We start from the raw sequence: 22506 nt of genomic DNA, 5'->3' as shown, positions 1-22506 counted from the left end.
CGGGAGACCCATGAAGCGACGCACAATTGACAATTGGGGGGGGTGTTTGGCCGGCCGGGATTTCCTTGTCCCATCACGCTCTAGCGATTCCTTATCGCGGTCCGGGCGCCTGCAAGCTGACTTCGATCGCCAGCTGGACGGTGTTTCCCACGACAGATTGGTGCGGCTAGCTTTCGGGTTAAGCGAGCGGTGTGATAAGAAGCAGTGCGGCTTGGCAGGGTCGTGTTTTGGAGGATACATGGCTCTCGACCTTCGCCCTCTCCCGAGTCCGTAGGGGAGTTGCAGCGATGGGACAAGACTAACTACCACTTCGATATCACAAAATTGGGGAGAAAAAGGGGTAAAAGTACAAATCAAACAAACACAGACGTACCTGTCGACGGTGATGCAGATGACTGCCCCCACGGTGACGTCTCTAGTTCCTTCTGGTACCAGGATCTTAGCCAGGTAACAGTCCTCCAACAGCTCAAACCCCACCGTGGCCTTGTCAGTCTCCACCTAACACACATACAGTTAGCCAGGTCTGTATTCACTACATATGAACCTGAGGAACACGAGTTAAAAACATCACAGTTCAAAGTAAAGAAGGGAAGAGAGAGAGACGTGGAAGAAAGAGAGAAGATGAAGAGAGGAGAGTGAAAATACAAAACAATGAAATATAAAGCATGAATAAAGTAACATTGCAATTTATTTAACAATATTTACTATTATTATGATTGTGACATTCAAACCTCTGAGAAATTCACAAAATTATTTAAAACTCTCAAACCAGGTTTTGATGTTTATCTTTTCACAAGACCACTCCCGCAATAACCGACAGCCACTCCCGCAATAACCGACAGCCACTCCCGCAATAACCGACAGCCACTCCCGCAATAACCGACAGCCACTCCCGCAACAACCGACAGCCACTCCCGCAACAACCGACAGCCAAGGCCACTCCCGCAACAACCGACAGCCAAGGCCACTCCCGTAACAACCGACAGCCAAGGCCACTCCCGCAACAACCGACAGCCAAGGCCACTCCCGCAACAACCGACAGCCAAGGCCACTCCCGCAACAACCGACAGCCAAGGACACTCCCGCAACAACCGACAGCCAAGGACACTCCCGCAACAACCGACAGCCAAGGACACTCCCGCAACAACCGATTTCTAAGGACACTCCCGCAACAACCGATTTCTAAGGACACTCTCGCAACAACCGTTTTCTAAGGACACTCCCGCAATAACCGACTTCTAAGGACACTCCCGCAATAACCGATTTCTAAGGACACTCCCGCAATAACCGATTTCTTAGGACACTCCCGCAATAACTGATTTCTAAGGACACTCCTGTGCATCTTTTGAAGGAGGGGGTAGAGAAGGATTGACGGAGGGTCCTTCCTGCATTCATTCGACAAATTCAAACAATCTTTTCAAACACTTCCAGGTCACCAAGTGAATAAGGAACTTTCTCTAATTCAATCAACTATGATAAAGCAGCCTTAGTATCTAAACAGGAAATTGAAGGGTTAGGTAGTTAGTAGAAGCGTTTAAACACCGTTATTTTAGCAGGAAAATGCATTGAAAGTATAGTGAGTAACTTTAATCACCGGAACTGGTTCTCACCTCAGTGACCAGGTCAGGGTTAGTCTCTGAACTGGTTCTCACCTCAGTGACCAGGTCGGGGTTAGTCTCTGAACTGGTTCTCACCTCAGTGACCAGGTCAGGGTTAGTATCTGAACTGAACAGGTCTCTGTGTGTATGTGTATAATAACTAGTCACCTCTGCTATCAGGTCTCCCTCGTTGATCTTGTCTCCCTCCTTTTTCTCCCAGCGAGCGATGGTTCCAGTCTGCATGGTGGGGGACAGGGCAGGCAGCTCCACCTACCACACACACACACACACACACACACACACACACACGATCAATGTGTGCAAAGCTGGCAAAGGGTGGCAACTTTGAAGAATTTGTTTAACACTTGTTTGGTTATCACATGACTCCATATGTGTTACTTAATTAGTATTATTGTCTACATCACTTATTTATTCACATATATACAGTTGAAGTTGAAAGTTTACATACACCTTAGCCAAATACATTTAAACTCAGTTTCACAATTCCTGACATTTAATCCTAGTAAAAATCCCCTGTCTTAGGTCAGTTAGGATCACCACTTTATTTTAAGAATGATAAATGTCAGAATAATAGTAGAGAATGTTTTCTTTCAGCTTTTATTTCTTTCATCACATTCCCAGTGGGTCAGAAGTTTACATGCACTCAATTAGTATTTGGTAGCATTGCCTTTAAATTGTTTAACTTGGGTCAAACGTTTCGGGTAGCTTTCAACAAGCTTCCCACAATAAGTTGGGTGAATTTTGGCCCATTCTTCCTGACAGAGCTGGTGGAACTGAGTTAAGTTTGTAGGCCTCCTTGCTCGCACACGCTTTTTCAGTTCTGCTCTATAGGTTTGAGGTCAGGGCTGTGTGAAGGCCACTCCAATACCTTGACTTTGTTGTCCTTAAGCCATTTTGCCAGAACTTTGGAAGTATGCTTGGGGTCATTGTCCATTTGGAAGACCGATTTGCCACCAAGCTTTAACTTCCTGACTGATGTCTTGAGATGTTGCTTCAATATATCCACATCATTTTCCTCCCTCATGATGCCATCTATTTTGTGAAGTGCACCAGTCCCTCCTGCAGCAAAGCACCCCCACAACATGATGTTGCCACCCCGTGCTTCACGGTTGGGATGGTGTTCTTCGGCTTGCAAGCCTCCCCCTTTTTCCTCCAAACATAACTATAATCATTATGGCCAAACAGTTATATTTTTGTTTCATCAGGCCAGAGGACATTTCTCAAAAAAATACGATCTTTGTCCCCATTGTGCCGTTGCAAACCGTAGTCTGGCTTTTTATGGCGGTTTTGGAGCAGTGGCTTCTTCCTTGCTGAGCGGTCTTTCAGGTTATGTCAATATAGGACTTTATTTACTGTGGATATAGATACTTTGTACCTGTTTCCTCCAGTATCTTCACAAGGTCCTTTGCTGTTGTTCTGGGATTGATTTGCACTTTTCGCACCAAAGTACGTTCATCTCTAGGAGACAGAACGCATCTCCTTCCTGAGTGGTATGACGGCTGCTTGGTCCCATGGTGTTTATACTTGCGTACTATTGTTTGTACAGATGAACGTGGTACCTTCAGGCGTGCACATCATCATCCATCACTCCAGTGTTCATTTGCTAAATTGTAATTACTTTGCTACTATGGCCTATTTATTGTCTTACCTCCTCACGCCATTTGCACACACTGTATATAGAATTTGTTTTCTCTTTCTATTGTGTTATTGACTGTACGCTTGTTTATTCCATGTGTAACTCTGTGTTGTTGTTTGTGTCGCACTGCTTTGCTTTATCTTGGCCAGGTCGCAGTTGTAAATGAGAACTTGTTCTCAACTGGCTTACCTTGTTAAATAAATGTGAAAGAAAAGAAAATACAACTAAAAAAAACCCAACACCCCTCCCCTAATTGGAGTAAACAGCAACGCCTAGGCCTCTACTTCCAGGTTATTATACATTGTGTTTTTTTATGACTGTCCTTCCTCTACCATCTGGTTCTATGTCCCCACCTTTCTCAAACTGCTCTTTCACAAAGGTTATGAACCTATTTACGTTTTACGGACACAGTATATTTTACATTAGTTATAAGTTGTTATTAGTCCCAACCTTCAGCTCCATTCAACCCCTCCCATCTATGTCTTCACACCATCCATATTGGATTTCTATTTGCCATATATTGTTCAACTGTGATGCTTCACAAACGTTCTGAACCTTTCTATTCTCATTGTTTCTACAGACTGTAAATTGAAAATAAACATTTTTGCTAAAAGTATTATTAAATTATTGATCGATTGACTATGACTTTTCAGATACCCCAGTAGTGCTGTCTGCAGGGTTATCAGATCCCCCAGTAGTGCTATCTGCAGGGTTATCAGATCACCCAGTAGTGCTGTCTGCAGGGTTATCAGATCCCCCAGTAGTGCTATCTGCAGGGTTATCAGATCACCCAGTAGTGCTGTCTGCAGGGTTTTCAGATCCCCCAGTAGTGCTGTCTGCAGGGTTATCAGATCCCCCAGTAGTGCTGTCTGCAGGGTTATCAGATCCCCCAGTAGTGCTGTCTGCAGGGTTATCAGATCCCCCAGTAGTGCTGTCTGCAGGGTTATCAGATCCCCCAGTAGTGCTATCTGCAGGGTTATCAGATCCCCCAGTAGTGCTATCTGCAGGGTTATCAGATCCCCCAGTAGTGCTATCTGCAGGGTTATCAGATCCCCCAGTAGTGCTATCTGCAGGGTTATCAGATCCCCCAGTAGTGCTATCTGCAGGGTTATCAGATTACCCAGTAGTGCTGTCTGCAGGGTTAGCTCCAGGTAAATATTACAATTCTTCAGCCATTCCTGGACCTGTGACCAAAAACGAGCTACATATGGACAGTACCAAAACAAATGATCTAATGACTCTGCCTCCTCACAGCAACATCTGCAGAGCTGGGAAGGTTGTATCCCCATATAAATAATTGGTTGCAAGAATGTTGTATAATTTAAATTGAAAAGTGTGAAGTTTTGAATCCGGCATAATTTTGATGTCTTCACTATCATTGTTAGTGTATATCAATGTGCCCATTACATTTACCACCAGCAGCACATTTACCACCAGCAGCACATTTACCACCAGCAGCACATTTACCACCAGCAGCACATTTACCACCAGCAGCACATTTACCACCATACCACCAGCAGCACATTTACCACCAGTAGCACATTTACCACCAGTAGCACATTTACCACCAGCAGCACATTTACCACCAGCAGTACATTTACCACCAGCAGCACATTTACCACCAGCAGCACATTTACCACCAGCAGCACATTTACCACCAGCAGCACATTTACCACCAGCAGCACATTTACCACCAGCAGCACATTTACCACCAGCAGCACATTTACCACCAGCAGCACATTTACCACCAGCAGTACATTTACCATTAATTCCTGTCATTTCTAATCTACAATGTTCGTTACGGTAATTTATTTTAATGCATTCAATATTATTGTTATTACAGTCTTCCTGTTCTCATTGTCGGAGTGGACACATTGTTTGCAGAGTACACAATCTATTCTACACTTGTGAGAAACCAGTTTTGGTTTATTTCATTCCATTTACGAGTTCTGTCAATTTAGTCAGTCTTTTGTTTGGATTCGCTCCTGTCAATGTTGATTAAGGACGTGCACGCATAGAAGTAGACCTATAGGCTACTTGGCCTGCGAGTAAATGTAGGCATATCAATGTGCCCATTTGGGGATGTGCTAGTATTTCTGATTGGCTTAACGCACTAATGAGCTGTGGAGCTTCTCAACCAGTAAGCGAACAAAGTCCGATTTTATATCCATTGAGAATTGCAATTGTTCCTCAATGTATTTGAATTTTTTTCCCAGCTCTCTCCTTTTCGATAACCACTCAGCGTGAAACGGAAAAATGTCCTGCTCTGATCCAGTGGAAACGGCATAAAATAAGCCTACCTGATTACTTCTTATCAGTGCTTGAGTTGGACTGAAATAGGTTCCAGTACTCATGTTGGTGCTGGTTCTGTTTATATTGAGGTGCAGGAGCTCCACTATACTTTGAGCTGATATTCTATTAGAGGAAGAGGAGCTGAAGCAGAAGAACATCTGAGGTGCAGGTACTCAGCTCTGGGGAGCTCCTGCCCAAGACAGGCACCGCTTCTTAACCCTTGATCAAATAACCTACAGCTGTCTGTCCCAAGCTCACTGGCACAGTAAACTGAGGGCACAGAATATTTTATACAATGTTGCAAGTTCCAGCCAGACTCAAGTTAATAGTTGATACAATGTTTCAAGTTCGTTGCAGACAGGCCATGTGTAGCCGGTGTGATTTATAGGATATTTTCTACCTGCAGGCTGTAATCTTTTTATTGGTTGGCTTTATGTAGGCTATTTTTACATAGTTGGCAATAGAAGTTACTTTTTAGGTTTGTATAATTTCCATTAAATCAAATTTGATTTGTCACATGCCAAATACAACACCATGAAATGCTTACTTACAAGTCTTTAACCAACAATGGAGTTCAAGAAAAACTAAAGTTATGAAGAAAAAAATTATAATCTCAAAGTAACAAGAAAATGACATAATAACGAGGCTATATACAGGGGGTAGCGGTATCGAGTCAATGTGGGTGTACAGGTTAGTCCAGGTCATTTGTAAAGTGACTACGGTTGCAAAGGGTCGGAAACGTTCCGGAAATTTTCCATGGCAAGTTAAGCCCGGGAAATGTGGGAATTTTACTTAAATTCATTAAAAAAAAGTTAGCTTATAACAGTGAACCTTTTCTGTGGGAAACACATAAGGCAATTCTAGGTCTTGTGGCATATTTTGGTTAAACTATCCCCAATTCAATGGAACTGCAACCCTCTGCATGCACAGTGCACTCTCCCATCACATATACAGCTGATTCTCAAGATCTTGCACACTAATGAGATGCTATTGAGCCCACACTACTACACTGTCTGAGCCAAGGACTACATGCATTCTAGTAAGTTTTGATTACAATACTGGATGGGAAGAATATATTTTATATGACATACATTATTTTTTGTTAACTAGTCAATAGTAGCCTACAGCATAGTGTGTTTAAATCATTTCTAACAATTTCTGCTAGTTATTTTTTTCTACCATGTGGGTTTGAGCTTGCTTGAGCCTGCTAACTGAGGAATGTTAATTCACCTGTTTCCATACATGTTTCATTTTAAAACATGTATCTTACAAAGGAGTTGTTTAATCTAACTGCTTAACTATATATGTACATAGAATTGTATTCAGGCTAGTAATAGGGGTTGCAACAATTGCGGCAGATAATTTTAGAAAGAGAGGGTCCATATTGTCTAGCCCAGCTGATTTGTAGGGGTCCAGATTTTTCAGCTCTTTCAGAACATCAGCTATCTGGATTTGGGTGAAGGGGAAATGGGGGAGGCTTGGGCCAGTTGCTGTGGGGAATGCAGTGCTGTTGATCGGGGTAGGGGTAGCCAGGTGTAAAACATGGCCAGCCGTAGATAAATGCTTATTGAAATTCTCAATTATCGTGGATTTATCGGTGGTGACAGTGTTTCCTAGCCTCAGTGCAGTGGGCAGCTGTTAGGAGGTGCTCTTATTCTCCATGGACATTACATGGAACTTTTTGGAGTTTGTGCTATAGGATGCACATTTCTGTTTGAAAAAGCTAGCCTTTGCTTTCCTAACTGCCTGTGTATATTGGTTCCTGACATCCCTGAAAAGTTGCATATCGCGGGGGCTATTCGATGCTAATGCAGAACGCCACAGGATGTTTTTGTGCTGGTCAAGGGCAGTCAAGTCTGGAGTGAACCAAGGGCTATATCTGTTCCTGGTTCTACATTTTTGGAATGGGGCATGTGTAGTAGAGTGATGTTGTTCCCCTAGATTATGCACCAAGTTGCACGCAAGGACAGTTCAAGTAGGCCAGGGCAAGAGGGGATGTTAATAAGTTAATAACAATAATAATAATTCAATGTGTTTTCTTTATTTAATTACAGCAGCATAGTTAATGTTATTTTTCAGTGTACAAACATTTTTTTGATATCTATATTGTAAATACACCTAATTGTAAAAGTTTGTATATTTTGGTTTGGTCCATCGCGGGTTATCCGTACTTGCGGACCCTGTTATCGTTCTCTTTTGCCGGACCTTCAGCTAGCAAGGTATGTTGTCCTTGGCGCCGTAATTTGGCAATATAAAACTGTGGTAAAGTTACATAAAGTGCTGTTACGCAATTATAGGGTTTGTTACAATGTGAACAATTATAAAGATTTATGTTAACTTTCACCAGCTCGCTAATTAGGGTACCTATTGTAACTCGGGAGTATTTGGGACCGTGTTTGAGTGAGTTGCTATGTGGTCACGCAGGTGCCCGAGAGCTGTGACTGCACCGAGGGCTAACCTATTGTGTGTTGTCTCTTCGTGTGCAGGTATGTCTTTTATTTTGTTCCGAATATGTTGTATATAATTTTAACTGTATTGTATAGTGTGCTGATGGGCACTGAATGTATGTATGCAGTTCCCGCTCTTTTGCCGGACCTTCAGCTAGCAAGGTGCCCGAGAGCTGTGACTGCACCGAGGGCTAACCTATTGTGTGTTGTCTCTTCGTGTGCAGGACCAATAAACATGATTCAACCATCATAATTCCAGTTGTGGCAGTGTCCTGATTAAAAGTACACAACGCAGAACGAACCACGCTACACATGCTTATTTAAGATGGAGAGGAAAGCACTTTTAAAGAATAACCAGGCATCCTCTACTGACGGAATGAGATCAATATCCTTCCAGGATACCCAGGCCAGGTCGATTAGAAAGGCCTGCTCAATGAAGTGTTTTAGGGAGCGTTTGACAGTGATGAGGGGTGGTCGTTTGAACGCAGACCCATTACGGATGCAGGCAATGAGGCAGTGTATTTAATGGGCAGGTTGGTCAGGATGATATCTATGAGGGTGCCCGTGTTTACAGATTTGGGGTTGTACCTGGTAGGTTCCTTGATAATTTGTGTGAGATTGAGGGCATCCATCTTAGATTGTTGGATGGCCGGGGTGTTAAGCATGTCCCAGTTTTAGGTCACCTAAACAGTACAAGCTCTGAAGATAGATGGGGGGCAATCAATTCACATATGGTGTCCAGGGCACCTAACATGAGGACAAAAATGTTAATTGTTCAGTCTTCTCAGCGTAACAGTTGGAATAATGGGTCAATAAATTATATAACGCATTTCTCATCCCTGGATTGAGGTAGTTTTCCAGGCAATATCTCGAGCCGGGTCTGCCATGTCCTAATATACACAGGAATGCTGCCAGACCTTAGTGCAGCTGTAAGTAAGCAGGTCGGATCTGCTGGCTACTACTGTTGCTACTATGGACACCGCTAGTTAGTAAATTGGTTAGCTCCCGCAAGGGACTGGTTAGCTGCCGCTACGACCAGGGACACCGCTAGCTATCTGGTTACCAGGGACACCGCTAGCTATCTGGTTACCAGGGACACCGCTAGCTAGCTGGTTACCAGGGACACCGCTAGCTAGCTGGTTACCAGGGACACCGCTAGCTAGCTGGTTACCAGGGACACCGCTAGCTAGCTGGTTACCAGGGACTCCGCTAGCTAGCTGGTTACCAGGGACACCGCTAGCTATCTGGTTACCAGGGACACCGCTAGCTATCTGGTTACCAGGGACACCGCTAGATAGCTGGTTACCAGGGACACCGCTAGCTAGCTGGTTACCAGGGACACCGCTAGCTAGCTGGTTAGTTAACGACGCTGGGTGGCTAACTGATTAAGATGGTTATCCCGTGTCACTGTCAATGACTGCTACTCCACTGATATATGTTGTTGGCTAAAATAAAGAAAAGACCATTAGCTAGTTAGCTAGCAAAGCTAACGATACTGTCTGAAACTGACCTCTTAGAGTCCACACAAGAACAGAAGTTAGCTAGCTAAGTCATCATACCTTCTGGTGCGGTGGTAGGCTGTAGAAGCGTTGTGTCTGGGCTCCCATGGTGGGCTGGGGGGGTTGCAGCAGGGCTCTGCAGGTGGAAACCACGGTGTTGAAACGACCTCCATTGCAAACAGCCCTGGACCGGACAGAGCCGTGGTAGCGCCTCAGATGACAGGGTCTCAGAACGGGACAAGAGCTCAAGGCAGGCCCAGGTTGGGCGCAGCGGGACCGAGACAACCCTGCAGACGGCCTCAGCCGCAGGACCAGACGGAGCATTTCGCCTTTATAAGTTTAGTCGCTAAACAGCTTTTAGATTCAGTTGGAGCTACTCAGGTAACAGAATGTCTGATACCAATGGTAGCAATAAAGTGTCTTTCTGTCCCCCCCGAACCGGCCCAGGTAGCTAGCAAGCTGCTCACTTTCCAATGACCTCCTTAATCACAACGCTTTACGGCTGTCCTTCCGTGCATGTTACAATGGTATTGGCCAGAAGATTCTGAAAAGAGAACCGTAATTGAGCTGGCAACGTTGAGGACTTTACTGTCGTAAAAAAGTCGCAAAACGGCTCTTCTTCTTCTATGGTACATTGGCGATCACACAATTTAATGTTAATTCTGTCACTTCCTGTGCGGGATGGAAACAGGATTTCTAAATATGGAATCAAATACCAAAACCCCTACCAAACTACCAAAAAATAAACTAAATCAGACAACCTTAGTAAAAAAAAAAAAGAAGAAGATCTGATCCCTACAAAGGCTCAAGGGAAACCTGGGAGGGTGGGTCTTCCGGCACCAGTACCGCTTGCAGGTCTTTAGATGTAAAATCCTTAAGTCCCAAAAACGTTTCTGCCGCAGCCACAATAATGTCCAGTTTCTTAGATTTCTTTGAGACTTGTGCCGTAAAGTTTATAACTGTGTGCAGCTGAACACTGTCTGCTGGAAATACATGGTTTGTTGTTTTTGATAAAAAAAAATAACCAATCTTCGTTAGTGATGAAGACTGAACTTGTTTTTGCATGGATTTCGCGACAGGGTTAGCTTTTAACAGCTAGGACCACTATTTATTGTTTCCGCTTAACAGACAGGTGGAAGCCTGCTTGACCACTGCAGCTGGGAACCAGACAACTTCTCCTGGCCCAAACTAAGAGGTAAGGGACCTTTTTTCTAAATCCCTTTGTAAGAGATCTGCAAATTGAAGGTAAACTGGCTGTCCTTTCTCAAAATACCTGGCAGTATGAGTTAAGAATAATGATACTATAACCGGTTACTGGAATAGATCCAATCTGGATTTTGGTTTGAATATGAATGAACGTTGACGAACGTGAATGGATGTATTTTGGTTTATTTTGGTCTAGGGGTGTTTTCACAGTTGGTCCTTTTCATCGAGTTATTGTGAATTTAGTGCCGTTCGCTTGAATTCCTCTGTCCGGTTCCCTTTTTAGGGCAATGTGAACACACCATTGGCTGTACAATTTTCAATTACACCATTATTTAATCTGTTGTTATTATTCTGTTAATAATAATATGTACATGCCATTAGTATCTTCTGATTACAATGATTATGTCTCATCTTATAACAAAATGCAATCTATTAGCTTCCACAATGTAAGTAGGTATAACTAGCTGTCCGATAACACATTCTGATGGAATGACTTGTCCTGCACTTTGTAAAATCCCAGAGTACATTGAGTGAATGTTGGAAAAAGATCTTGATTCCTTTCTAAACATAGCAATGTGAATGCAAAAGACGACTTGGACCACAAAATAGGTGAAGTGAACTGGCAAAAGAGATAAGTCCTCATTCAAAGGCGAGGGCAGTGTAAATACAAAGAGAACAGAGTTATTTTTCTTGTTTGTTTTAACTCAGAGTTCACTTTAAAGAGGACTGAGATCGGTTCTTAAAGAGGATTATATGTGAAAACACCCTAAGGCAACTTTTGTCTCTGGTTTATTGAGGTCTAAGACAACTTTGATTGTCTTTGGTTATTGTGGTCCACTTAATTATACAACTGATAAAAAATATATTTATAAATATATAGAGATATATATCTGTGGATAGGAGAATGTTCGAAAAATGTCTTATGACCGATATACGTTCTGTCATTATTGTAAGCAAAGGGGACACTGGGAAACAAGTGCCTTAATAAAGCAGGAATCCAGAGTCAGAGGGAGTTAAACAAGCAATTGTGTTAAGCTGTCACGCCCTGACCGGGTGAACTCAGGTGTTTTGGGTCAGGGTGGTTTATGTTGGGTGGTTTTCCTGTGTTTGTTTTCTGTTTTGCGTTGGAGCCTTGTGTTGGCTCTATTGGGGAGTATTTCTATGTTGGTTTCTGTCTTCCCAATCAGAGACAGCTGTCGCTAGTTGTCTCTGATTGGGATCTCATTTAAGTTCATTTTCCCCCACGCTGTTGGTGGGGAATTGTATTTGCATTGCTATTCGTAGCCTGTGAAGCTGTTCGTTCATGGTATCGTTTATTGTTTTGCTGGTTCACCGTTCTAATAAAAATGATGATGAACCAAACCTCCGCTGCGCCTTGGTCCCACTATAACGACGAACGTTACATAAGCTCCTGCATTGGGGTAGAATGACCCTTTAAAATGTTTATGCATGAACAGGAATGGCACTGTAGCGCGGTAGTTACACAGAACCATGGAGGAAAAGACAGGCCAGTCAGGTACTGGAGGAAATCTTTAGACTTAGTGACAAGAGAAATGCCACCATGCCTATTAGTACAAGCAACTGAAATGGTTCTGCATAATAGCACCTCCATTACTATGGGTCAGATAGTAGATTTGTATGTTCCATATGCAGTAGCAACTCTAGTTAACAGTACAAAACGTTACCAACGACTGCTGAGAGACAAGCTAAGAAGGGCCTTCTATGCCATCAAAAGAAACATCAAATTTGATATACCAATTAGGATCTGGCTTAAAATACTTGAATCAGTTTTTGCCCTTCATGGTTGTGAGGTCTGGGTTCCGTTCACCAACCAAGAATTCACAAAATGGGACAAACACCGAATTGAGACTCTGCATGCAGAATTCTGCAAAATTATTCTCGGTGTCCAAAGTAAAACACCAAATAATGCAGAGCACAATTAGGCCGATACCCGCTAATGATCAAAAAGAGCCGTTAAATTCTACAACCACCTAAAAGGAAGCAATTCCCAAACTTTCCATAACAAAGCCATCACCTACAGAGAGATGAACCTGGAGATGAGCCCCCTAAGCAAGCTGGTCCTGGGGCTCTGTTCACAAACAGAAACAGACCCCCAACACAGCAACACAATTAGACCCAACCCAATCATGAGAAAATAAAAAGAGATTTACTTGACACTTTGAAAGAATTTACAAACAAACAAACAAAACTACAATACTATTTGAGGGGGGAGAGGTGGAGAGAGAGACGTGGGAGGGGGAGGTGGAGAGAGACGTGGGAGGGGGAGGTGGAGAGAGAGACAGGGCAGTGGGAGGTGGAGAGAGAGAGAGACAGGGGAGGGGGAGAGAGAGACAGGGCAGGGGGAGGTGGAGAGAGAGAGAGACAGGGGAGGGGGGGGTGGAGAGAGAGACAGGGCAGGGGGAGGTGGAGAGAGAGAGAGACAGGGGAGGGGGAGGTGGAGAGAGAGACAGGGTAAGGGGAGGAGGAGAGAGAGACGGAGGGAGGGAGAGAGTGTGTGTGGGGGGGGTAGAGTGGGAGTGAGTGAGGGGACGAGGGGAGAGACAGAGGGAGGGAGAGAGTGTGTGTGGGGGGGGGGTAGAGTGGGAGTGAGTGAGGGGACGAGGGGAGAGACAGAGGGAGGGAGAGAGTGTGTGTGGGGGGGGGTAGAGTGGGAGTGAGTGAGGGGGACGAGGGGAGAGACAGAGGGAGGGAGAGAGTGTGTGTGGGGGGGTAGAGTGGGAGTGAGTGAGGGGATGAGGGAGATGGGGTAAGAGAGAGACAGAGGGAGGGAGAGAGTGTGTGTGGGGGGTAGAGTGGGAGAGTGAGGGGACGAGGGGAGATGGGGTAGAGTGGGAGTGTGAGGGGATGAGGGGAGATGGGGTAAGAGAGAGACAGAGGGAGGGAGAGAGTGTGTGTGGGGGGGGGTAGAGTGGGAGAGTGAGGGGACGAGGGGAGAGACAGAGGGAGGGAGAGAGTGTGTGTGGGGGGGTAGAGTGGGAGTGAGTGAGGGGATGAGGGGAGATGGGGTAAGAGAGAGACAGAGGGAGGGAGAGAGTGTGTGTGGGGGGGTAGAGTGGGAGTGTGAGGGGATGAGGGGAGATGGGGTAAGAGAGAGACAGAGGGAGGGAGAGAGTGTGTGTGGGGGGGTAGAGTGGGAGTGAGTGAGGGGATGAGGGGAGATGGGGTAAGAGAGAGACAGAGGGAGGGAGAGTGTGTGTGGGGGGGGGTAGAGTGGGAGTGAGTGAGGGGATGAGGGGAGATGGGGTAAGAGAGAGACAGAGGGAGGGAGAGAGTGTGTGTGTGGGGGGGTAGAGTGGGAGAGTGAGGGGACGAGGGGAGATGGGGTAAGAGAGGGAACAGGGGGAGTTTATCCAAAAGAATGTTTGGCTCCAAAGGCTGCAAATACAGTAAACACACACACATTGTAGTCCCCATTCACTGATACACTACTACGTGAACCACTCTTATCAGTATTTATTGAGGGGTCAGAAGGATGCTGCTCTGCCTGCTGTGTTGTCCTGCTGTACCCTGGCATCCTGCAGCTTCACAGTCCCAGACTGGGTGGGGTGGGGTGTGTGACTGGTGTTGGTGTAGTCCCTCCGGTAGCAGGAGTTGTTGGGGGGGGGGGGGGGGGGGGTCCAACTCCAGCTGGTGGCCCGGGAAACTCTTGGACTCCTTCCTCACTGGAACACACACATACATTTTCAGTAACATTATGACAAAATACTATTAGCATCAGTAATATTATGACAAAATACTATTAGCATCAGTAATATTATGACAAAATACTATTAGCATCAGCAATATTATGACAAAATACTATTAGCATCAGTAATATTATGACAAAATACTATTAGCATCAGCAATATTCAGTGATACTCAGTAATACTCAGTATTATTCAGTAGTACTCAGTAGTACTCAGTAGTACTCAGTATTATTCAGTTTTATTCAGTATTATTTAGTAGTACTTAGTAGTACCAAGTAGTACTCAGTAATATTCTGTAATACTCAGTAATATGCAGTAGTATTATTCACAGCTGGAGATGGGTCTCTTCTCTTCACGGTTAAAGGAGGAGGAGTAGGTGGAGACAAAGTAGTGAGAGAACTGTGAAAGAGGAGAGGAATGGACAGATATTAGGGAGGTGGAAGAAATAAACACTATATGGCCAAAAGTATGTGGACTTCAGTGACCGCCTGCAGGGAGAAACTTTGTAGCGGGGCAGGGGGAAAAAAGGGAGGAGCAACGGCCTAGTCACATTAGAAGGGGTGGGAGATGAGGAAATGTTGGACGGGCAAGGAGGCATGGCTGAGTCAAATATGAATCCTGACTTAATGAAGTGGTGATTAAAGAGCTCAGCCATGTGCTTCTTGTCAATAACAACCACATCATCAACATTAAGGGACATGGGCAGCTGTGAGGAGGAGGGTTTATTCTCCAGGTCTTTAACTGTTTTCCAGAACTTCATGGGGTTTGACCCACAGAGAGAGAACTGCTCCTTAAAGTAACTAACTTTGGCCTTCCGGATAGCCTGAGTCCACTCATTTCTCATTTGCCTGAACGAGAGCCAGTCAGCCTGAGTATGCGTGTGCCGAGCCTTTCGCCAAATGCAATTCTTGAGGTGGAGTAACTCTGCAAGGTCACGGTCGAACCAGGGGCTGAACCGGTTTTTAATTCTCATTTTCTTCATGGGGGTGTGTTTGTTCACAATACCACTGAAAATATCAAAAACGAAGGTCCAAGCGTCTTCGACAGAGGGGATCAAGCTGATTCTATACCAATTTACAGAGGCTAGTTCATGAAGGAAGCCTTGCTCATTAAAGTTTTTAGCAAGCTTCTATGACAAATCAAGACAGGTCGTTCCACTGAGCAGCCATTATGAACACAGGCTGTAAAACAGTGATCACTAAGGTCATTACAGAAAACACCAGACTGATACCTATCAGGATTATTGGTGAGGATAACATCGAGGAGAGTAGCCTTTTCTGGGAGAGAGAGAGCTTAGGGCAGGTAGGGTACAGGCTGGGGCTGATGGAGGACAATAACACCCAGCAACAGTCAACAAAGAACTATTTGAAAGTTTAATGTTTAAAACCAGCAAATCAAATTGTTTGGGGACAGACTTGGTGGAGACAACCGAGCACTGAAGGTGATCCTTGGTAAAGATTGCCACTCCCCCACCTTTGGAAGATCTGTCTTGCTGAAAAAGGTTATAACTAGAAAGGTTAACATCAGTATTCAAAACACTCTTCCTTAACCATGTCTCAGTAATGACCAACACATCTGGATTGGCGCTGTGAACCCACACTTTCAATTGATCCATTTTAGGTAATAAGTTTCTAGTGTTAACGTGCAGAAAACCCAGGCTTTTACGAGAACAGAAATCAGTGATATCAGAGCACCAGTCAGAATTGGGGCTAGCAACAGTAGATGGGCCAGGGTGTACATGCACATTTCCAAATATCATCAACAGTAATACAATCAAGGCACGGCAGAGGACAGGGAGAGCTCTACAGTGCTGATTTATGACATTTTAATGTGCATTAGAAGGCAACAAGATCAATTTGTACAGCAATTTCATCAGGTAACATGAAGACGAGAGGTGGTTAGAATAGGATGGGAGGTCAAAAGTCTGTGTAACCAATACAGAGTCAGAGTCCCGAGTGTGGGAACAAACAGTCTGTCCCATGGTTAGGTAAACAACAACGTTCATAGTCAACAAAGCATTCAGGAGTCCTGAGGCAAATGGTATAAAGCACAAGATAAAAAATAACGACTTGGGGCTAGCCATTGTAAGTTCAGAGTCACTCGCCCCAACAGTGTCTGTGTGCTGGAGGTGAGCGAAAGCGGAGTGTGGTGGGGGTACCTGTACCAGACAGGGGGAGACAGACCAGGGCAGACAGTGAACAGAGAGGGGGGAGTGTGGTGGGGGTACTTGTACCAGACAGGGGAGACAAGCCAGGGCAGACGGTGAACAGATCACCAGGTGGAATCCAAGCAGCAGTGCAGCAGGCAACGGACGTAGGCGTCACACCCACTTGGGAAAATTACTCCTGGAGGCAGATTTCTTGTAGAAAAGGCCAGTGGACGGTCTCTGAACTGTGGGAGAGGGCTTCAAGGCCTCTGGATTTGGGTGGGGTAGCCTGTGAGACTCCTGACATTTGTTGGGCTCAAAGGCTTCGAGACCGCTCACTTCACACCTCCGTGCTAATTGAAGTTGTATCTGGCCGTTCTCAATTCCAGGTTGGATGGTGTCCTCAGGTCTATGCTGTTTACATGCCAGAGCACCCTCTGTATAGCTTGGACAAAAGGAATCCTTTGTAGTAGTAATCCTTCCACGTAATTTTGTCTAAAATTAGGTTGTAGGTTTGGAGTTTTGATCTGGAGTGAAGGTTATGCTGTGGAGGGTAGCATCCTGTATATGTCCCTGCCAAAAAGTCCAAGTTTATCTAACTCCAAATCTATCTTTTCGTAAAAAACATGCAGCTGTGTCTCTCTCTCTCTCCCTTCCTCTGTCTGTAGTGAAAATACATTTCACAAATTAACTTTTAACAAGGCACACCTGTTAATTGAAATGCATTCCAGGTGACTACCTAATGAAGCTGGTTCAGAGAATGCCAAGAGTGTGCAAAGCTGTCATCAAGGCAAAGGGTGGCTACTTTAAAGAATCTCAAACAGAATATACATTTTGATTTGTTTAATATTTTTTTGGTCACTACATGATTCCATATGTGTTATTTCATAGTTGGAGGTCTTCAGTATTATTCTACAATGTAGAAAATAGTAGAAATAAATAAAACCCTTGAATGAGTAGGTGTGTCCAAACTTTTGACTGGTACTGTATAAAATCGAGCACACAGACATGCAATCTCCATAGACAAACATTCCCCCCACATTCATGTCCCCCCACATTCTGACATTGCATTTTTGTCTCCCCCCTGTTTTAACATTGCAATGTGATACAAAAAAGGATCTGCTTTCGGACTATGCGGACACCTCCGAGCGTTCGGGTAGGCTGTTTGGAGAAGTCCATTGGCTGGATTTAGGACCAAGGACATCACAGAGCGGGCTGACAGGCTGTGTGAAGGCAAAGCTTCTGGAAGGCTGGCTGGACCAGCACGGGAGAGTTGAGCATAGTTCAGTGTGTATGTGTTGCACTATTTCACCGAGTTGTAAAAGCAAGCAGAGCAGAAACTGGCTACTCTTTAGTTGACTGATGTAGCTGACATGGTAACTGCTGTTTAACATAACAGAAAAAAACAAAAGTAGTGTTTTTATTCACAGTGCTGAGCTAGTATTGTAAGTGACTTGTAACGTTAGCTAATGTTTCATACCCTCTCGACTGAGGTGAATGAATAAGCAACGCTAGCTGGTAGCTACCACAGCCAGGTCAGCTCTAGCCTCTAGATATCTGTCAGATAGCAATAATAGCCACGTCATATCGCTATCTAACAGCTGTTGTTTGTATGGACATTTTTTGTAGCCTTTGTTTTGTCCCGTTCGGGGGGTTATGTGTATGTAGAGGGGTGTTGTATTTATGTGTTCCGGGGTTTTGGTGTATGTTCTGGGTTTTTGTGTTCTAGGTTTCTAGTTTGTATATTTCTTTGTGGTCTGGTTGGCTCTCGATCAGGAACAGCTGTTCATCGTTGTTCCTGATTGGGTGTCATATGTAAAGTGCTTGTTTTCACCTGTTTAGTTGTGGGTAGTTGTATTTTGCACTACTGCGTATAGCCTGTAAAACTGTCGTCTGTCGTTCTTTTGTTTTCTTGGTTTTTCCGTGTTCACTAATTAAATAAATATAATGATGAACACGCAACCCGCTGCGCCTTGGTCTTTACATTACGACAACCGTTACAGAGCTGGCCAAAAGTTTATTCGCTATTATTTTTTTGCCTCAATGACACTAGACCTGAATCAAATGTTGAAAACATCAACCAAACGATTGATATTCTGACATTTCTTCAGTGCAATGAAAGTTTTATTAGTCAGAATGGCAATGTAACATTATTGATCTGTCAGTTTCCATAGATAATTCCCTACTTTTCACACTGACAGTAATAAACAGCTCTGACATAACAGGCCACAGTGTCTCCTGACCCCTCCCGTCTCAGCCTCCAGTATTTATGCTGCAGTAGTTTATGTGTCGGGGGGCTAGGGTCAGTCTGTCACATCTGGAGTATTTCTCTTGTCTTTTCCGGTGTCCTGCGTGAATTTAAATATGCTCTCTCTAATTCTCTCTTTCTCTTTCTTTCTTTCTCTCTCTCGGAGGACCTGAGCCCTAGGACCATGCCTCAGGACTACATGGCTTGATGACTCCTTGCTGTCCCCAGTTCACCTGGCCGTGCTGCTGCTCCAGTTCCAACTGTTCTGCCTGCAGCTATGGAACCCTGACCTGTTCACCGGACGTGCTACCTGTTCCAGACCTGTTGTCCCAGACCTGCTGGAACCCTGACCTATTCACCGGACGTGCTACCTGTCCCAGACCTGCTGTTTTCAACTCTCTAGAGACAGCAGGAGCGGTAGAGATACTCTCAAAGATCGGCTATGAAAAAGCCAACTGACACTTACTCTTGTGTTACTGACTTGTTGCACCCTCGACAACTACTATGATTATTATTATTTGACAATGCTGGTCATTTATGAACATTTGAACATCTAGGCCATGTGCTGTTATAATCTCCACCCGGCACAGCCAGAAGAGGACTGGCCACCCCTCATAGCCTGGTTCCTCTCTAGGTTTTGGCCTTTCTAGGGAGTTTTTCCTAGCCACCGTGCTTCTACACCTGCATTGCTTGCTGTTTGGGGTTTTTAGGCTGGGTTTCTGTACAGCACTTTGTGATATCAGCTGATGTAAGAAGGGCTATATAAATACATTTGATTTGAAGGTAGGGGTCTACCTGTGAAGGTAGGGATCTACCTGTGAAGGTAGGGGCCTAACCTGTGAAGGTAGGGGTCTAACCTGTAAGAGTAGGGGTCTAACCTGTAAGAGTAAGCGTCTAAGCTGTGAAGGTAGGGGTCTAACCTGTGAAATGGTCTAACCTGTGAAGGTGGGGATCTAACCTGTGAAGGTAGGGGTCTAACCTGTGAAATGGTCTAAGCTGTGAAGTTAGGGATCTACCTGTGAAGGTAGGGGCCTAACCTGTAAGAGTAGGGGTCTAACCTGTGATGGTAGGGGTCTAACCTGTGAAGGTAGGGGTCTAACCTGTGAAGATAGGGGTCTGACCTGTGATGGTAGGGGTCTAACCTGTGAAGATAGGGGTCTAACCTGTGAAGGTAGGGTCTAACCTGTGAAGGTAGGGGTCTAACCTGTAAGAGTAGGGGTCTAACCTGTGAAGGTAGGGGTCTAACCTGTGATGGTAGGGGTCTAACCTGTGAAGGTAGGGGTCTAAGCTGTGAAATGGTCTAACCTGTGAAGGTAGGGGTCTAACCTGTGATGGTAGGGGTCTAACCTGTGAAGGTAGGGGTCTAACCTGTAAAGATAGGGGTCTAACCTGTGATGGTAGGGGTCTAATCTGTGAAGGTAGGGGTCTAACCTGTGAAGGTAGGGGTCTAACCTGTGATGGTAGGGGTCTAATCTGTGAAGGTAGGGGTCTAACCTGTGATGGTAGGGGTCTAACCTGTGATGGTAGGGGTCTAATCTGTGAAGGTAGGGGTCTAACCTGTGATGGTAGGGGTCTGGCTTTCCGGTATTGAGTGACGTCTTTTTGTTTTTCGACCCAGTTACCGATCAGAGTCCCGGTACCATATCCGTCCTCACTGGTTCCGCAGCGCCAGCCGTACTGATGGAACTTGTCCTCCGGCTGTGCGTCGCTCCATACCTCACTCTGCCCAGACGCACGCAGCATGTAGTGGAACGGAGGAGAGGAGAAGGTCCATGGGAACGACATCCTGCTGGGAAGGAAACAGAGTGAGAGAATGAGCTAGACTCATCCATATTGCTTTGCAACGCAGTGAACATGCGCAGCATTCGCTCAATTCGACGCCTATCAACAAAGATTTCGACGCATATCAAATTACCCAGCAGCCAGTTAGAAACAACAAATCGTCAAAAAGTGTATTTCTTAATTAAAAAATGTCTTCTGGCTGTTTAAATCGGCCACATCTTGAAAAAGAGCACAGAGACATGTGTTTTGTTTAGGTTTACACATTTTTCTGAAATAAAATATGGTTAACCATGACCAGAAAAGGTTTACCGTTTGATCACTTACCGCCAGCCTTCGATAGACATGCAAGAAGCTAGTTATCAGGAAAAAGCGTTGTTAAAAATGTAATGTCCAGCCTAATTATATCTATCTATCCTACTATCAAATAAACTTCCCATAATTCACATCTCAATGGCAAGGAGAACAAGAGTGCACGACCACACACACACGGCGCAGGCCCAGTAGAAACGGGATCATATTTCCTAAACAGTAAACCTCATATCCACCCCGGAAAGTATAAAGGTCCCTTTTGACCGGGATAAACGGTACAACGTGATGTATTTAGTTGGTAATGGCCTGAAGTAAATATCTAAATATCTACCTACCTTCTTACCTGCTGACAGCGTGAAGTGGACTTGGGGACAGAACTCCTGTTCGCTCCTTTATTGTCAAGCGTTTCCTTGACGATGTGACACAACCAGCAGCTCTGTGCGCAGCCGCATAAACCCCATGGCTGCGTTCGGAAATTCCCTGTTTTTTATTATTACATTTTTTATTTCATTAACAACGAATCAAGGGTACTATATATACATATACACACCTTCCTAAGACCTTTCTCACTTGGAAAAAAGTATTAATAATAAGTATTGTAACGACCCTGGGTTTATAAGCGCGGATATCGTCTCCACAGCTTGAGCATGCTTTAGGGGCACAGTCGGTAGCTCGCTGGATATCGGTCTACACGGTTGAGGGTTCGAGACCTGCTCCCTGCCTGTTTCATTACAGTATTAATAATACGTATTAATACACCAATAGAAAAATAACAGAGTTAATTCACTCTGGCTATCTACTCTGATTTCAGAGCACTCTCATCTGAGTGAGACAGAATAACTGAGGAATTTAAGAACGCTCAACACGTTGAAAATGTCGGCAAAAAACCTTCATTAAATTGTTGCCAGCAGCACAGTTACAGTCACCAACGCTATAGATAACATGAAAACATCCTAACCAGCTCTGCTAAGGCCAGGAAAATGGTCAGAGTGAGGTGTTCTTTCATTTGTGTCTGGAAGTAGCTAGCAAGCCAGCTAACTTTAGCCTTTTTTAAAACATTTTATTAACAACAAATCAATACAAAAAGTACATGGGGAACACAAGTGTATATACAGTTGAAGTTGGAAGTTTACATACACCTTAGCCAAATACATTTAAACTCCGTTTTTCACAATTTCTGTCATTTACTCCCAGTAAAAATTCTCTGTCTTAGGTCAGTTAGGATCACCAATTTATTTTAAGAATGTGATATGTCAGAATAATAGTAGAGAATGATTTATTTCAGCTTTTATTTCTTTCATCACATTCCCAGTGGGTCAGAAGTTTACATGCACTCAATTAGTATTTGTTAGAATTGCCTTTAAATTGTTTAACTTGGGTCAAACGTTTCGGGTAGCCTTCCACAAGCTTCCCACAATAAGTTGGGTGAAGTTTGGCCCATTCCTCCTGACAGAGCTGGTGGAACTGAGTCAGGTTTGTAGGCCTCCTTGCTCGCACACGCTTTGCGATGGCCACTCCAATACCTTGACTTTGTTGTCCTTAAGCCATTTTGCCAGAACTTTGTAAGTATGCTTGGGGTCATTTTATTTATTTATTTTACCTTTATTTAACCAGG

General features: G+C 44.5%; 2 protein-coding genes across 7 annotated transcripts in view; both read right to left on the bottom strand.

Annotated features, from left to right (window-relative positions):
• Positions 1-10017, bottom strand: part of LOC115153791 (dihydrolipoyllysine-residue acetyltransferase component of pyruvate dehydrogenase complex, mitochondrial) — a 37748-nt gene extending 27731 nt beyond the window's left edge. For 2 of the 4 annotated variants that reach the window (XM_029699374.1, XM_029699375.1), the window contains exons 1-3: positions 9554-10017; positions 1767-1868; positions 374-498 (exon numbers count right to left, since the gene is read on the bottom strand). In XM_029699374.1, coding sequence (XP_029555234.1) covers positions 374-498; positions 1767-1868; positions 9554-9817 — 491 coding nt within the window. In that variant the 5' untranslated portion in view covers positions 9818-10017. The remainder of the gene's footprint in view (positions 1-373; positions 499-1766; positions 1869-9553) is intronic. The other 2 variants (XM_029699372.1, XM_029699373.1) reach the window with 1 other exon arrangement.
• Positions 10018-14157: 4140 nt separating this feature from the next.
• cfap68 (cilia and flagella associated protein 68) lies at positions 14158-21090 on the bottom strand. Of its 3 annotated transcripts, none has more exons than XM_029699369.1 (4): positions 20907-21090; positions 20358-20589; positions 14736-14805; positions 14158-14382 (listed from the first exon to the last, which is right to left on the bottom strand). In XM_029699369.1, exons 1-4 carry the CDS (start codon positions 20924-20926, stop codon positions 14174-14176), a joined length of 531 nt encoding a protein of 176 aa, XP_029555229.1. In that variant the 5' UTR covers positions 20927-21090; the 3' UTR covers positions 14158-14173. The 3 variants fall into 3 exon arrangements, with proteins under 3 accessions (XP_029555229.1, XP_029555230.1, XP_029555231.1); XM_029699370.1 differs by having other exon boundaries at positions 20358-20586; XM_029699371.1 differs by having other exon boundaries at positions 14328-14382; positions 14709-14805.
• Positions 21091-22506: the final 1416 nt, after the last annotated feature.

Source organism: Salmo trutta, chromosome 19 (assembly GCF_901001165.1).
Source record: "Salmo trutta chromosome 19, fSalTru1.1, whole genome shotgun sequence".
In the NCBI taxonomy this organism is placed as follows: domain Eukaryota; kingdom Metazoa; phylum Chordata; class Actinopteri; order Salmoniformes; family Salmonidae; genus Salmo; species Salmo trutta.
This window is presented reverse-complemented; position numbering and strand designations above follow the sequence as displayed.